The sequence below is a fragment of the Astyanax mexicanus genome, chromosome 3 (genome assembly GCF_023375975.1).
Source record: "Astyanax mexicanus isolate ESR-SI-001 chromosome 3, AstMex3_surface, whole genome shotgun sequence".
NCBI classification, from domain to species: Eukaryota; Metazoa; Chordata; class Actinopteri; order Characiformes; family Acestrorhamphidae; genus Astyanax; species Astyanax mexicanus.
In genome coordinates this window covers 49,056,150-49,074,642 of record NC_064410.1, presented here as the reverse complement: position 1 = coordinate 49,074,642, position 18,493 = coordinate 49,056,150, and the positions used below count along the sequence as shown (strand labels likewise).

The 18,493-nt window shown below is 37.8% G+C and overlaps 1 protein-coding gene across 2 annotated transcripts in view; it reads left to right on the top strand.

Annotated features, from left to right (window-relative positions):
- Positions 1-18,493, top strand: part of LOC103028716 (calcium-binding mitochondrial carrier protein Aralar2) — a 59,810-nt gene that overhangs the window by 21,017 nt on the left and 20,300 nt on the right. For both annotated transcript variants that reach the window (XM_007259823.3, XM_007259824.3), the window contains exons 7-12: positions 1,995-2,133; positions 6,372-6,465; positions 9,047-9,131; positions 13,277-13,361; positions 13,929-14,087; positions 18,098-18,150. In XM_007259823.3, coding sequence (XP_007259885.3) covers positions 1,995-2,133; positions 6,372-6,465; positions 9,047-9,131; positions 13,277-13,361; positions 13,929-14,087; positions 18,098-18,150 — 615 coding nt within the window. The remainder of the gene's footprint in view (positions 1-1,994; positions 2,134-6,371; positions 6,466-9,046; positions 9,132-13,276; positions 13,362-13,928; positions 14,088-18,097; positions 18,151-18,493) is intronic.

The window sequence follows — 18,493 nt, the reverse complement described above, 5'->3', positions numbered from 1 at the left end:
TTTCTGTTTGAGCACGCGTGTGCGTGTCTGAGTATAGTGGCCTGTTTCGTAAACACTCCGTGGAGTCTGTCATTTTCTCCACAGTATGCGCCTTATAAACCTCGGGGTTCTGCTATATGTTTGTAAACACACACTTACAAAGCCATTAGAAATAAATTAAAGGCAATGGGCTCATCAAATCCAGTCTCCACACACACACACACACACACACACACACACACACACACTATAACACACACACACATACATATACACACACTCGCACACACACTCCTTTAATTCAGATACTGTGAGAGATAAATGAGAACCGAAGCCTAAATATTTTCCTTACATTATTGTGTTTGTTTCACACATGTCTGCACTCAGAGTTGTCCTGACTAGTATTAACTGTTTCAGAACACGTCCGTGAAAGGATTTTACAAATGTCTTCCTGGCTAAGGAGAGAGAGAGAGTGAGAGGGAGGCAGGCAGGGAGAGAGAGATAGAGAAAGAGAAAGAGAAAGAGAGAGAGAGAGAGAGAGAGAGAGAGAGAGAGAGAGAGAGAGAGAGAGCGCCTTGGCTTGGCTGTTTGTTTTTGTGGCTGGGGTTCCACATCAGTACTTCTGCAAAGCACACAGCGCCATCTAGTGAGAGAGAGGACTGATTTATCGTGTTCTCCCCACCCCCACCTGACAGAAAAAAAGGAATACATCCTTTCAGTCCAAAAAAAGATTAATTAAACAAACTGTCACATTCCTACTTAAGGCCACCCAAGCACAGTTTAAACCATTTTACTTTATTTAATTCAGGCATAAAATAGAAAATAAAATGTGTTTATCTGTGTGTATGCGGCTGTGTTTTTTATAGTATACTGTGAACATAGATATTTGCTACTTCTTATATTGCAATAAACTGCAAACAATTCAGCCATTGTTAAGATGGATGAAATACCATTTTGTCAACCGTACAACATCCTGGTAACGATGAAACCATATAAGATAATCTTACTACCAAGTAAAGAACATAAAAGACATTTAAAAAAAATAAAAAATAATCAACACCAGGAAAGATACTAAAGATTTTATCACATCTTTTAACCTCACACACCTAATTTAATACACATGTAGCAAAATATATTTCCCTTATCATGCTAAAACCTTTGAACAACTTTGCTTTGTCTGCACATATAAAAAAAGTGTATGCCACAAATAGCCAAATATGTGCTGAAGTGACAATAAATCCCCATCAACCAACAAACAACCTCTTATATATTGTCCTGTTTTATATTCACTTAGGTATCATAACTTTTTTTCTTATGCCAAAAATGAGGTTCAATACATTTTATATGGTGGTGTTTATTTTATTTGTGGGAAAATGTTAATTCATTTCAAAGCAGTGGAGGTTAGTGTACAGAAATATTATAAGTAATATTGCAGCATTTCTATTCGTCCACTCATCATGAAATGTTGACAAACCGTAAAGAATAACATAATATTAAGAGAATATTAAGTAATATAAAAAAGAAAAAAGAAAAATGAAGATAAAAAAAGAGTTATAATGCAAACTGTCATGGGAGAGGATCTAGTATTGTGTCCCATAACTTTTGACATGTTTTGCCGCAGGACGTGTGTATTTGTCTGCTTTTATCTGTAGTATACTGTGAGCATAGATGTTTTGGGCTCGAAGTCTACAGCCTATTTTCACGGAAGCTATTAAAAGACTTACCTCATGCTATTTTTTCCACTTTATACGTCTCTCTTCTCATAAAACAACTTAATTAAAGTGCCCCTCGAGCTTGAATCCTCAAGAAATTACAACCAGTTCTCTCCACGGAACTCTGTGGCAGTGTAGCTACGTCTTTAACTAGCTCACCCCACCGAGTGCTAAATAAATACATGTGGAGATTGACTCATGGCTGTCACACCTTCAAAGATTTTAATCTGCATTTATGTATGTATTTATTTATTTAATTATTTGTTTAATGCCATTTTGTGTGTGTGTGTGTGTGTTTTGCAGGCGGCCGGTGGCAGTACCTCGCACCAGGTCAGCTTCTCCTACTTTAATGGCTTCAACTCTCTGCTCAACAACATGGAGCTCATTAGGAAGATCTACACCACCATGGCAGGACATCGCAAAGATGTTGAAGTCACTAAAGGTTGGTGGAGAAACAGCAGCACAGCCCCCGCCTCCCATCATTCCTGCTTTCGGTCTTTGTTCTCCCTCTGTCTGTCTGTGATGACCAGCGACAGCCTCTCTCTCACCCTGTAATCATGTGTTTAAGTGCAAGGACAACAGGACTTTAATTGTGGCGAGGTCACATGCATGTTCACCAGGGGTCGACTGATGGCCTTAACCAATACTAGGACTTTTAATGGACTAAAAATTGAGAAAATTTTAAATAGAAGTATATTTACAGAGTATGTATTGTAAAGTGTGTACCTATGGAGCAGTGAAGGCAGAGCCTTTGTGCTTTGTTCTAATGCCAAAAGTAAGGTTTAGATTTGACATGATAAGGTAATATTTACCTTGATGATGTATGATTAATTAAGCGTAAAAAATATTCTTAGGAAAAGGAACAAAAAGTGATTCTGGAGCATTTTTTGGAGCATTGGCACAATGTAAAGCACAACTGCCAGATTCACATTATTTCTTAAATGTCAAATGTCATGGGATAGGATCTAGTATCATGTCCCAAATCATTCCACAGGCTTTCCCTATGCTGCCTCCTGCATTAAATGTGTATGTGATTTCTGCTGCAGTCATTTGTCTTTAATGCAGAGAGGTTTAGCCAGACACTGCTGGTCAAACGTATTATCGCCCACTGTGTTGTCCACTGTTGGAGGTAATTCCTGGGAATTCCTATTTTATAACAGAAACATTACACTGTAGATCAAGGAATGTTTAAAGTCTGTAAAACCTTTTAGAAATGGAAGGCCCCATCCATCAGGCACTCACAAAAAAAAATCTCATAACTTATACAGGCGTGGTCATTCTTGTGACAAAAAGAGTTGGTAGTTCAACTGGTTTATGGATCAGGCCCTAATATACAGGTTATTGGAGAAAATCAGCATCATCCAATCTGAAGCATTACCTACCACACCAGATTAACTTCACATGTATTAGTACAGAGAATGCAAGCAGTTATATTGGTAAATGGTAATGGATAGTTTTGAAGTGTTTCTTTCCTTGTGTAATTTGTGTATAATTTGCCAATCATATAGTTGTTCTTAAATTACATAATTTAAGACTGTATCAACTGCTTTAGTTCAAAGTGACAATGAATAAAATCTTTTTACATTGACTTCCATTATTCATTATCACAACAAAGTTTTGCCAATAAGACTAATATCACTCTAATTTATTACATCAATCTCACCTACAGCACATATAGCACACTATTTATTATTCAAAAATAATATAAAAGACCAGCTCCTCCTCACACATCCAGTATATCCAAGCTAGGAATGTTACTTTAACCATTCTGGCCATAATGTCAGCACTATAGAGAATAGAGCAACTCTGCCCAAAATAGATCAGTCAGATATGACCAATCATTTTCACCTCTCAAAGCCTTTTAGTCCTGTGCTACAAGCCACAAGCGAGCGAGAGAGCGAGGAACAGAGTGCTTCTGAACTGCTGACCTGTGGAGCTGCCCTCTGAATCTGGACACTGTGCAGCACTTGTATTCTTGGGAATACTCTTTGCAACACACTACCGTGGGGTTCCCACAGAGGCCGCTGGCTGTACCATTAGGCCGCACTGGGACCCGTGTGTACATGACTCCATGTCTGACCCTCAGCTGATTGGATCCTTATGTGGAAAATGGCGGCGGGTGAAACCTGCTGCAGCATCAGAGCCACATCCGCCCACTGCACCAGGCTTAGCACAATTTACATTCTTTAAATAGTTTGATTTTGTTTCTTATTGATATGTCCTAAGTTTATTTTTATTCATAGGTATTTTTGTTTATTAGTTTTTAATATTAAGAAGCTCATTGTGGTAAAAGATGGAATGTAACTGGCCACAGTTTCAATACATTAACTTTTCTATTGCACTTCTTTGTACTGTTTTTAAGTGAATTGCTAGACCTCTTTCCACATCTACTAAATAATGATGATAAAAACCTTTATCTATTCTTACATATTTAAACATATGGACATTTTATTTGTATTGGAACAAGTGAGATATGGAGATATTATAACTAAACAGATAAAACTGAAGAAATACAGTAAAATGTATTTGTATTGTAAGAAATACAGTAAAATGAACATTGTTGTTTTATTCTATAAACTACGAACCACATTTAAATAAACATATTGTCATTTAGAGCATTTATTTGCAGAAAATGAGAAATAACAAAAACGGTGCAGAGCTTTCAGAACTCAAATAATACAAAGAAAACAAGTTCATATCCATATTCGTTGAAATAACATGCATCTTGGCATGTTCTCCTCCACCAGTCTTACACACTGCGTTTGGATAACTTTATGCCACTACTGGTGCATCTTCCTCTTGATTGTATTCCAGAGGTTTTTGAAATGGTCAAATCAAAGAAACTCATCATTTTGAGTGGTTTCTTATTTTTTTCCCAGGGCTGTATTTTTTGATTATTTGCACAACACAATGTATTGAACAGAAAAGCATTTTTCTAGTTAGGAAAAAGTAAGGACACCCCCCCCCCCCCATTTTCCTAACTATCTAAAATGTGTAAAATTTGAATCATGTGCATATGATTTAAACAACTGCAGATGATTAGAACATGCTTATTGAGGATTTTGGGGGAATCTGTCTTATTCAAACCTCAGACATTAGTTTGGTTAGCTTGATTATTGAATCACCATGACCAGATCCAAAGAGCTCTCTGAGACCTTCAGAAAGAAGGGTGTATATGCAGAGGAGTCTTGGAAGGGATTAAAGAAGATCTCAGAACTATTAGAAATCAGCTGTCACACTGTCTGGAAAGTAATTCATACTTGGACAACATTTTAAACAATGACCAACATGTCCAGAACAGGCTGTCCTAGCAAGTTCATCCCAAGAAAAAAAGAAAGCAAGATGACAAAAGCCTCCAATAATCCTAAAATGTCATCACAGGACCTACAGGAATCTCTTGTCACAGAGACCAAATAAGATTGATTTTTATGGGAGGACACTCTTGGTGTCAAACAAGTAATTTGCTCAAGACTCAAGATTCATCTGTCCAGAGCACATTGTTCCAGTCCTGGTCTTTGTCTAGGTGTTCTCTGGAAAAATGGCCTGATTTTGTTTTATGACAATTGCTTAAAGAGGTTTTTATAGAGTGTCATAATTTTTTTCACATGACAAAATAAACACAATCAAAACAAAAGACACCTTAAATATACAGTGCCTGATAGGGCTGTTACTAATGACAATTTTTGTAGTTTTGCAGTCTATTAGTCGATTAATTATTTTTGCCATGCTCTGCTTCCTGTTGGTAGAACTCATGTTCCCAGCTTTCTCTGTCACTTGAAAACAGCTGAACGTGGGATTTAACTTCATATAACACATATAAATGGGAAATGTTGTGATATTTAGTGAGGAAATATGTCATCTTTTGTGTTTTTGGTGACCTGGCTGAGTGTGAACGGAGTGAGTAAGCAGCTTCATAAACCCCCCCCCCCCCCCCCCCATTGTGTTTCTGTTCCCAGCACTTTGTGTAGTGTATTGCCGTTATAAATGAATGATTTATAAAAAGTTTTTTTCATTTTTTATATAATTGACACAGAAGATTATTTTGACTAATTGTTGCAGCCTTGCTGCCTGGAATGGTAGTTAAATTCTGATTAATTTAGTCATAAATGTCAGAAATTATTCGTTAGTAGCAGTGTTAGTTAGTAAGAGTAAGTTAACATAAAGCAAGGCCAGTTTCTCAGAGTGGCACACATTAGCGGGTTGTGTGTGTATGGGAGAGATGTGAAGAGTCAGGTGCCCGTGCAATCTGCGATTGCGGCCCGCTTCACACTCCAGAGCATGTTTAAAGGCGAGGGTAAGCTGAGCTCGACTTTATTGAATAGGGCTCTGTGTAAGAACACATGCTGCCCTTTTAAGAGTAGTCACTCTATACCAGTGCAGTGGGAATCCCACTGTAAAGCAGCCTGCCTCGTCCTGCTCATTACCACCCAGCACTTAACCTTCACACTGCACTGATATTCAATACTTCACCCTATTCACTCGTTCAAGACAAAATCCAGCCTCCCTGTTCCTAAATACTTCCTAATGAATGAACGGGGATGGACCCGGGCGTCCTATGGTCAGTGGAATGCTTGAAAAGCTTAGGGAGGAATGCTGTTGGAAGCCTCAGCACTGCATTCTTGTTTCCTGTATTCTTATTGCGTCTCTTTTTCTCTTTTCTGCTCTGTTCCGCTCTTTCAGAGGAGTTCATCATTGCCGCTCAGAGGTTTGGTCAGGTGACCCCAATGGAGGTGGACATCTTGTTCCATCTGGCTGACCTGTCTGAGGCGCGCGGGTGAGTCAGTGCCGTGACTGGGCCATGCCTACTGAGTCATCGTCTGAGCGCACCCGTCGCTACTGCCAGCTTCTCTATATGACACTTGGAGCTGAGGGTTGGAGACTGAGCTGGAGCATGCTTGAGTTCTGCCTCTGAGCCTTGTGCCCTCGCCGGGCCCACTTGTCACTGTCACTTTCTAAAAATTGGGTCGCTTGACTCTGCTGTAATTATATGGGAAACAGTTGGTCTGGAGCTGGATTTTTCTCGCTCATGCATTTGCATACTTCAAGGAGACACATCATCCTTTATTCAGTGGGCTATTCTGAAAAAAAAATGCAGGGCTGCAGGAAACATATTTTAATCGTTATTGTGGGATTATTTTCTGTGATATGCTCATCGGAAAAGGATGCAGTGAGAGTCTGAAACTTTTAAACAGTAGCAGCACCAGCCCAGTCAAATTGGATCAATTACCCAACGCTAGAGTGTAATCTTTCACACTGTAGGCTTGTAAGCATGTGCTGCATAATTAGAGTATAACCAGAGAAGGGCAGGGAGATACAAAGCAAATACCAGTGAATAGCCATAAAGCTATGCATTATTAATACTTTCAAGCCATGAAGTCATTTTACCAACAGATACTGCAGAAAATTATATCTTGGTAAGTGAAATCATACTAGGTGGATATCTGGTGGATATATCTAAAATATTTATGTTTGTAATTAAATTGCTATAATATGATGAATAAATTGAGTACCATTCATTTTGGCATGTTTAAAAAAAAATACTTATTGCATTAGCAGATTTTTTAACTGATCTGTCATTTTAGGCTGATTACAATAGTCCAGAAATATTTTTTTAGACAATACATAGGTATTAACCTTTTACATGAAATGTTTATCTTTTTAAAATTCCAATTTAAACAGCCTAAATGATACAAAAAATATATATTGTCGCTGTCCAATAAAAAAAAACAAGTATCTCCAGAACAGCAACTTTACAGCAGAGAGAAAAAAACCTTCTAAACTTTCAATGGAAGTCAATGTATAAAGAGTCTGTTTCAGGTCATTTTGAAGTATTTATATTGGTCTGTTCATGAAGAAATTTTGACACAGGGTGAGGGACAGTTTGTCTGTTTATATTATGTAGTAAACTAAAAATCAACAAAAAATGAAGATACTTGTTTTTCATTGGACAGGGACGATATGCTGCTTTAATTGAAATAGGGTACAATTTTGCACTTCAGCCAGGAATATATTGTACTATGGAGACAATACATTAAATTCACATAAAGTACCACTTTACAATCTCAGAATGTGTTCTATTAACAAAAAAGAAAAAAATGCAGTTATAAATGAAATATGCTATAAAAGTGTTATATTAACACTCTTAGTCCCAAAATGTCTCGCACAGACATCTGCATTTCATATAGCAGGACAGTTCTGTTTAAAATGTAAAACACAAAAATAATCTGTGTTAAAAGGCCTAAATTAATTAACTTCTTAGATCAGAAAAAAATAATGCTAAATGTGTAATCATATTATCAGTTACTTTACCAAATACAATATTTTTGCTGATTTAAAACTTACAGGCTTATAGGTGTAGATGTTGCATATGACAATAGACTGTAATACACTGGCATTGCTATACTGCATATCGTGGGACAGCAACTGGTATTGTGTCCAGTGACATTTGCGGATGTGATTTATGCCAGAGTCGCATGTCTAAGCATGGACTGTTTCAGCCAAATGTGATATTCCTGGTACACATGTGATACTGTGGATCGAGGAATGTTTAATACCAGCACAACTTCAGAAATGGAACTTCCTATATTTATCTGGCACCCACTATCAGGCCTCATTTGAACTTAATAGTGCAGTGTTTAACCTCACCATGTAACACCGCACAACTAATACTAGAGTATTGGTGTATGGTAACACTTGCTACATTATTATTAGTTGCTATCTGGTGACTTTTGTACTTTTGTGTTGTAGCATACAACATTTTGACTTTTATCATACTATAACACTAAATTATTTGTCCATATCTTGCAAACCCAGACTAGTGTATTTACTGTATTACTGCAGCAGACATGCCTACAACCCACCTAATGCACCCCTTCCTTATCCAAACTTTTTTTCTACTAGTTAATCCGCGATCTGTCTGCTCATCACTTGACGAGTGTGTTTACACGTCGTTTATGTTTGTGTTGAGCTGGCTTAATTGTTTGCCGGTTCCAGTTCAATGTTTCTAAAGGACAGCAGGCTGTGGCATAGGAAAGGCCATTTGACCGTACATGACTGGCTCCCTCAGCAGCCCCACAGCATTCAGTGGGTGGTAATTGCTTTCTAGACAATATTATTTCTTTGTCATGTGATATGGTAATAGGCCCTACTCGCTGTAATTGGAGATGCTTGAGATAATTGCTTCACATAGATGTTATGCTTTGAAAGGGGAGACAAAGGTATGGGAAAGGCACGGAGGAATGTTTGGAAGTCGGAGCGACTGTTTTGAAGGTGGCATGTCATAATGTTGAACAGTTAATATTCTTTTGAAACTGCCTGATGAGGATTTCCCTTTTTCCCCTCACTTGCCCCCATAGCCGCGTTGGTTTAATGGATATCAGCAAGATTGCACCTCTGGAGGAGGGAGCCCTACCTTACAATCTTGCAGAACTCCAGAGACAGGTAAGGAATAAACTTGACAACTACTAGTACCACTGAGGCTGTTTTTTACATGTACACTCATTGACAAAAAACAAAAATATCCAAGAATGTTGCAAAACCAGACCAAGAGTCATGTCTCAGGTAGATATGTATATGATAACAGGTCTGGTCTGATTAGACACTGGGTCTTGCCGCAAGAACGGCACTCAAGGCTACTTTTGGGTAGTGTACCTCTTGGTGAGAGATTGGGGCCCAGTTGATAGACTATGATAGGTGGTACATCATTGGTCTGAGAGAAGCAGGTTGGTTGCTTAGACAAACTGCCAACTATCTAGGCCAACTGTTAGCCAGGCACTGCCACCTTTGTTTTCAGTAGCACCGTTAATGAGAAATCTGGATTACAACAGATTAGAACTATATAGCCTTTAGTGACAAATCCATGTTTTTTGGGAGTTTTCGACGATGATCAGGTTTGAGTATTGAGGCCTTGTGTGGAGCACTTCAATCCGTGACAGAGCTTACAGCATATTCAGACATTTTTCAGCAGGATAATACTCATCCACACACAGCAAGGATTTTCCAGGAATCCAAGGGACCAGCTTGGATGCCAGCTTCACCAGCCTACGAGTATGGAGGATGTACTGGCCCAGTTGAAACCTATCATCTGTTGGCAACTGTTGCTTCAGGATGCCATACAGAACCTGTATGCCTCCATGCCCAGGCATATCTCATCTTGTATCCAGGCTCAAAATTACAATTATATTCATTACATACTTATACGGTTTTGTTTAATTGCAACATCTCCTTCTTGGTATGTTTTTTTTTTTTTGGGCAATAACTGTACAATTATTTAACAAGTTTGTGGCACTGTATTTTAATTGCTAAAACACTAATGGGTTAATTATATCGTTTTTTTTTTTCCTCTACAGCCGTGTCATAAAGAGGTTCAGTTTATAAGGCTGGAGTAATTCCGCAGTCTTGCTGTTTTTGCTGTAAAATTTGTGATGTGCATTGTTAGTGATTTAATTTGAATAGCCACCGAAGAACAAACGCAGCCTCTGGCCTTCTAGTGTTGCTTTTTCTTCTTTTTTTTCCAGCAACTGTTATGGTACTGTTGCTTTTTTGCTTGGGCCAAAGCAATGAAAAAAGAGAATATCTGAAGCTGTCATCAACGTGCCGAACGCACATATAAAAAGTTGTAAATGAAATGCAAGCCCAGCAGTGGAGGAAAGTTATCACTCTCCGTGGGCAGCTGAGGGGAAATGAAAACAGACACGGAGGGTTGAGGACTCTGCGGGGAGAACGGAGAGAGAGGGAGAGAGGGGGATGCTAGATGTGCCTTTTTATTTTGTCAGAAGCCATGCCTCCAGACGCGCTGAGGGCTGAGTTATTCCTCCACGGCGGGCCGTCCAGGGCAGGGGCCCCGAGCAGAGACGCCAGTCCCACCACAATGAGCAGCTTTGGGCTGTGGTTTGGGCGCTGCGGGCTGCTGGCCAGCTCTCCCCCCACCACATGCACCCCTCCTTCCCAAAACCCTGCACCCCTCAACCCCCCCAGAAACAAGCCGGGGGACCGCGCCGGGGGTCCCGGGGGCTACTGACAGGTGGTCCTGTTCCAGGACAGGGGGCAGAGAGAGACGGGGCAGGGCGACAGGTATCTCTGGCGGGGAATGTGGAGCGGAATGCTTGGATGGTTCTAGCTAGCTAACTGTGCTCTCCTCACTCTCATGCTCTTCACTGTGGTGCTGGACTCTTGCTGGCACTTGGATGCTTGCTTGACTAACACACACTTTTCTGATTTTGCAGCACTCGCTCAAGGAATGACATTAAATAATATAAAAATGCAGGCACACTTCTAACTCCTATGTTTCTTTCTAAACAATGGTACAATGATTATCTGCCTTAAATGAAGCTTGTTTGTTTGCATGCAAGAACTATTAACCAAATATCTACATGAAAATGTATGATTAGTTGATGTTTTTTTAATTTTCTTAAATGAAAAAAGGCAAAATTAAGATGTAAGGACAATATATTACTTTAATAGGCTTTAATCTCATGGAAGAGGGGCTATTTTTAAATTAAAATAAAAATTTGTGCTATTCTTAAATAAAATATATATATATATTATTCTTAAATAATATTATAATTAGAATGTAAGCTTATGCATGGCCAGTTAGCATCCTTCTGAATTCTTGGATCAATTTTAAACTTGCCTAAAACCACACCAACTCCTCTCAAGCAGACTTATTCTACTGCAGATTCCTTGTATAACATCACGTTAGAACTTGATGTGGTTTGAGGAGACAGTGTGATGATTATTTCACTATGCTAATTGGCATGGTATGTACTTCCATTAGTAAATCTTCACTAATTAGCCTCCATTGTGAACATAAAGAAGTCATTAAGTTTAATTGTCATTTGCGTAATATCTTAGGACCATCATGCATAGAACTGCTTGTGGTGAGGCTCAGACAACTACAGCAAGATAGCACTAAATATACAAAACTAGATATAGGAAATATTCAAAAATAGGTTCAATATACAGAACTAAATATATGGTTTATACAGAATATACAAAACTATATATATGGAATACATAGACATATTTAGAAATGTACATAATATGCAGAACTAAATATATAGAACATGCAAAAGTACTTTAAATATACAGACCTAAATGTATGAAATATACAGAAATCTGCTACATTTGTACACACATATACAAAAATAAATTATATTTTATTATATTATATATAATAAAATATATTTGTCGGCTTATACAAAATAAACAGACACAATCATTAGTGTATCCTCAACAATTTGTATTAAAAAAGAGAAAAAGTATGACATACCTCACTGCTTTCCACATGATTTTCACATTTTATATCAGAACAGCGTGAAGATGATTATGTGGTTGTATAACCAAGGTAACAATTTAATAGAACATTGAGAAAGAGAAAATATATATTTAGAGGTTTTACACATAATATTCAAACAAACTAAATACAGTTTTTTTTAATATGCACAAAAAGATTGATTATATAATGTTAATTTAATTTAAATTTATGAATCGGCATGAAGTCAATGAAATGCCGGATGGTCATTAATTGTATGTGTGTGTACATATTATACCTGAAAAATACATCAAGCATTATTGATCGTAAATGTGTAATGTAATGTTTTTTTTCCCTGGGAGACTAACCATATATTATATCATATATTTTCACTGTCATACAAAAGCCTTGTATCTCCAAAAATGTCAATGTAAATATTATATACAGCTCGGGAAAAAAATAAGAGACCACTTAAAAATTAAGTTTCTTTGATTTTACCAAATTGAAAACCTCTGTAATATAATCAAGAGGAAGATGGATGATCACAAGCCATCAAACCAAGCTGAACTGCTTGAATTTTTGCACCATGTGTAGCAAAAAAGGCTTTCAAAAGCAGTGTGTAAGATTGGTGGAGGAGAACATGCCAAGATGCATAAAACTGTAATTAAAACCCCAGGGTTAAACCCACCAAATATTGATTTCTGAACTCTTAAAACTTTATGAATATAAACAATTTTCTTTGCATTATTTGAGGTCTGAAAGCTCGGCATCTTGTTTGTTATTTCAGCCGTTTCTCATTTTCTGCAAATAAATGCTCTAAATGACAATATTTTTATTTGAAATTTGATAGAAATTATACCTATAAATAGCAAAATCAAAGAAACTGATTCATAAACTGAAGTGGTCTCTTTATTTTTTTTCTAGAGCTGTATTATACTAACAGAAAAATCAAATTCATTTTGGAGCATTTATTTGCAACGTTCAACTTAAAAATATAGACATAATGTAAAGAACAACAAATTGACTCAAATTATGCAGAGTAAAAATGGCAAAAATTGATCCTGAACTGTTGCTTTATAGGGCAGTTTCAGAGAGTTTTGATCAGTATAAGCTGAAAACTGATAAACTTGAGGGCATGTGCTGTAACTGACCAAACACGCATGCGGGGAATGTTCTCAGTGCTTGACATTGTTGGGATTTTTTCAGGGTGGAATGCGTTCTTAATGAGGAAAAGGGTTTTGTGGAGAAATGTAAAAATATGATTGGTGGGTATATGGTTAACAGCTTGCTGTTCTGTGACTCTCTTTCTCTGTGTCTCTGTGTTCCCGAGCAGCAGTCCGGTGGGGAGGTGTCTCGCTCTGTAATGGTCCAGATAGCTGAGTCTGCTTACAGGTTCACACTGGGCTCGGTGGCTGGAGGTGAGTCAGTCATGCATCAATGTGCACCACCCCTTTAACCGCTCGCTCCCGTCCCGTCCTCCTTCTCAGCATCGCACCATAAGGGAGGGGACGAGAGGTCCAAAACAAAGGCTGCCCTATTTCCTTCTGAGGGGGGTGATCAAACCCGCTTAAGAAGGAGAGGAGGGTATGCATGGGAACCTCCTGTGTGGATTCTTTTGTACCTGTGAGCGATCAGAGGGATGTGTGTGTGTGTGTGTGTGTGAGGGAGAGAGAGTGAGTAGGTGGTGCTTGGCTCAGTGTTTGGCTCCAGACTGGCTCTCTCGGAGGAGACAGGTTAATAAGGAGGTAGCGCCCGGCCAGGTCTCTCTTTAATTAAGCCTGTCGTGGCTGTGTCCCCTTTGTGTCCAGTGCAAACCTGTCAGATAAGGCATGACTGACGAGCTTGAAATATCCTGACAGCTCTTTTACCTTTTTCCTCGCTCATTTTCAGTTTAACGTGCACTTCCTGACCTGCCTCTCCTCCATTATTTAACCTCCCACTTCTTCCATGTATCCACATGTCCGACACTGTGTCTCCTGTTCCAGCTGTGGGAGCCACAGCAGTGTACCCCATTGACCTGGTGAAGACTCGCATGCAGAACCAGCGCTCCACCGGCTCCTTCGTGGGAGAGCTGATGTACAAGAACAGCTTTGACTGCTTCAAGAAGGTGGTGCGCTACGAGGGCTTCTTTGGCCTCTACAGAGGTCAGTGCCCCGGGCCCCAGAGATGGGTGTCGCCCTCACCTCTGATCTTTGAAGAGTTTAAAGCTACGTGTACAGTTGTAGGGCCAAGCATGGTAGAGCAGAAGTGACTGCAAATGAATTGAAGAAATAGTTTTTGTTTTATTAAAGCTTAAACCCCACCAAAATGCACACCTTAGCGAAATATTTTCAGACAGACATAATTATACCCTTTTTGATACTGTGTGACTATTATATTGTCACTATCACGCAGAAACCTTGTATCTACATTTAGATTTTTACAATGTTTTACAATTTCATGATAAATTGACTATTAGAAATGCTTTAAAATAAAATATTTTTTTAGCTTTTCAGTTGAAAGTTAGGAAGATTTTTCCTTCTTCTGTAATTCTGTTGCAATTTTGGAGATACACACCATATGGACAAAACATCTGCTCTTTTTTTCCCAAAATCAAGGCCATTCAAAAAGACACATCCATTCTACTAGATATTAGAGAATTGCTGTGAGGATTTCATTGCATTCAGAGACAAGACTGAGGACCCCCCCCAACTCATCTCCAAAATATTAGAGCACCATCACTCTAGGAAACACAGTTCCACTGCTTCACTGTTTATTGTTTACAGATTTATAACCCTCTTACCCACACCACACAAAAAATGGTAAATTTGTTTTTTTGTATTCATTTAAAGGGGGCTCCATATAGTTTTTGTGTGATTAAAGATTTGTTAAAATAGGCATAAAATGCAGATAGGATTGAGGCATGCTGTGTTTGTTTGCTAGATAAGATACAAAATATGTCCTAGCTGATTAACTATATTTGAAGAATAATAGAATAATTCTGTATAATTCTAAATATAAATCACTTTACTGATCCTGAAGAGAATTGCAGAGATTTAGCTGAGCTCATACATCTTTAAAAAAAAAAAAACTAAAAGCCTGGAAGTTTAGTTTAGACTGTTTTAAATAGATCCAGTCATGGAAACTTAAAAAAAAAATGAGAAAATTTCATTAAAGACCTTGAAATATTAACTCTTAGACCTCTTAGAAAAGTTGTACAGTCATATGGACAGGTACACACACAGGCATCACATCTTGAAGTGTTTGATGCTTTAAATGGATACATTAGTAACTACATAGTCACATCAATTTAAATAAGACACTGCTTAACACACACACACACATATATATATATATTATATATATATATATATATATATATATATATATACAAATAACTGCTTTTTCACCCAGTGGTTTCTTTTTTTTGCTAGTTATCAGCAGTCACCTGGTATGTTGAGTCTAGCTACATATCATTTGCTCCCAGTTGGTTTATAGAAAAAAGAGGATCTAAGGTATGGCATCTTAAATATGCACCTCTGTATCTAATTAATGAGGTATAGAGTAATTGTAAACTCTTTTGCAGTGTTCATAATTATGTATGTAATAAGCAAATTCACTTTCTTCCAAATGTATTTGTATCTTTCTTTTAAATGTAAAAGCAGTTACTATTTAAAAAATACAACAGAGATACAACAAAGCTGAGTGTAACTGAAAATAAACTGTATGGTATAAATTATACAAATCTTTTCACTATATGATGCTTTTCTGGTTTTTGGGGCCAAATATTTGGTGCATCTCCGACATGATGTGGTGTCATTCTGACAAGTAGCGGTGCCACGGTAGTATACTGAATATTATGTTGACTGTTACTGAATAGTACATCCAGTTATCATGTGTATAAAGCTAATTAATTTAAGGGGGTTTCATGTATTTTTTGTATGTTTGCTGTCATTTATGGAAACCTGGAGAATGTTTCCCCCCAAAAAAGTGAAAAAAGTTGGATTTAGGATTAATGTGGAAGTAAGTTTCATTTTTGCTGAACTGTTCCTTCAACAATGAGCATTATAAATGCAGACGGTGCTCTATACAGCTGTCGAAGATAGGAAGCACATGCTTAGCTTTTAGTGACACAGCTCTTTACAGCCGTCTCTCAGGTCATTCTAAATCATGGTGCATTTAGGACTGAAGCGGTGATGGACAAGAGTGATTGCCACATGACATCCATTAAGAACACTAACAGCCTGGGTTTTGTCTATAAGTCTCAGAAAAGACCAGCTACCCTCGTCATCTCTGTAAAGTTATTTCAGGAGACTGTAACATTACAGCACTTACCCTACCAAATTCTTGAGTGGCTGTAAGTTTGAAGTTTTAACTGACCGAAAAAAGCAGAAGCTGATGCAATTTCAGTCGCAGTTCACAGTATTTCTCTTGTATTATACTCACATTACTGTGGAGCATAAATCACTTCCTGTTGGTGTATTTGTGATGAGGATTGGGTCTGAGTGCTGGTTCTGAATCGCCATTGCCCAAAAAGGGTACTGGCCCATAATAATGTATTAACTTAATGTACTGTGCATCTTTAATTTCCCATCAGAGATTACAGGTGGCATAGAGGACGAAAAAATAAAAAATGTAAAAATATATTTTTCCAAAAGCTGGTAATGTTATTTTTTATTAAATCAGGTATATATATAATTTATTTTTGTTTTGATTGATTGCGCTTTATTGAAACTCTATTTTATCTGTGTTTGCTGCAGTTTCTCCAGTTTGAGTAAATCCCAAAAAGAGGAAAAAAAAACTTTAAAACTAAAAGCTAAAATTAGTGATAATGTGATTTTTTTAAATTTATATTTTATTGAATCAAAAAAGACTCTCAAGTTAAAATTAATTTTAAGAAATCCCAGAAAGGTTTTTTAAAAATATTTTGAAATAGGATACAACTTTCAAACTAAAAGCTAAAATTACTGTTTTACAATTGTTTATTTTGTTTTATCCTATCTGTGACTAAAAAAGGAAATAAATCCAAACCATGAATTTTGAGACCACAAATAAACACTGTACGTGCACTGCCATACAGTTAGGTCAATTGGCCACATTTTTATATAGTATATTAGGTGTTTTGTAATCAAAATATATTTTAGTGAATACAGTGATTTCCTGCTTAATGTTATGTTTTATGTTTTGTGTTGGCTACAGTGCATGTTAGTCTGTTAAAAAATTTAAATGAAAAAATAAAACTGAATTTGGAGACAAATTAACACAGACTTCACCTAACCCTGTATTGCTGGTGCTCTATTAAAAACAAAATAGCCTTAAATTAGTTACTTTAATCAGTTCTTTATTCAGCAAGAGCTTGCACCAAATAACAATATTTTAGAATAAGGCACTGATAAGAATACTGGCTACAAAGCAGGGATGCTTTGTACAGTTGAGATGGGGGCAATTCAGTGGAAAATACTTGGAAAAAACTGATTACAAAAAAAAAAAGATCTCAACATCAATCTCAGCTAAAGAGTTGAGGACCTTTGAGGGACTTTGTGAACACGAGGCAACTATGACTTCGCTTTCTCTGAAACCTCAAGTAAACACGCATCATGAAAGAGCAGTCGGTACTTAGCCTCGCTGAAATGGATGATTACCTTTAAAAAATGATTAGTGCTGTTCTCCCTCTTAAGCTTGCAAGCAGACCACACAAACCAACTCCTTCAGCTTGGCTTAATGATACGTTTGGCCTCCTGTTGCTGTGTGGCCAATTTAGACCCTTACTCACCCACACTATTAAGGTTGTTTGTTACTTTTGGGGCTGTACGAGTTTGTGTTTGTGTTTGTATAGGTTGAGGTTTATGCTCCTGACTTTCAATTCCCTTTTTTCTGTTTGTATTCCGGCTAGAAGGCTGTGCATTGTAATTGATGCCTGTGTAAACTTGGGTTAAGCTAGTTTTTAAGGGGAGGGAATAGATTTTTCTTCACTGTGTCGTACTGCACAGCAATGCAACCGTCCCAAACGTCTGAACGCTCCACATCAATAATGTTCGCTCCTGCGGTGACGATAGGAGATTTGCATGCACAGCATGCAAAGCGTCGTCTTTATATTGAGGAAATTTCTCCTGGCCGCGAGTCGTGCTTCCTTTAGCTCCTCTCTTTTTTTAATCATCTTGTTTCCTAATTATAGGCCTGGTACCGCAGCTTCTGGGCGTGGCCCCCGAGAAAGCCATAAAGCTTACAGTAAGTGCTCAGCCCTCACCACATCAGCCTGGGCCTGTTCACCTTCAAACCACTCCATTCCCCAAAGACACATGCTGTCGCTCTGTTCTGCCCACTGACTTCATTACACACATAACCCATACCCACCCACCCACACACTACCTGAGTCTACATGCTGCAGTGCAGAGGAATGCACAGAGCAAAACTCAGTAAATATTTCACTTTGTTTACAGTTCAGACCACATTTGTGATATTTACATACTTATTAAAATGTCAGTCAGTTACTACTAGAAGTAGTAGTTGTGAATGACAATTTATAGAAGATTCTGTAATCCCTAATAGATTGGGTACAAATCATGGAAAT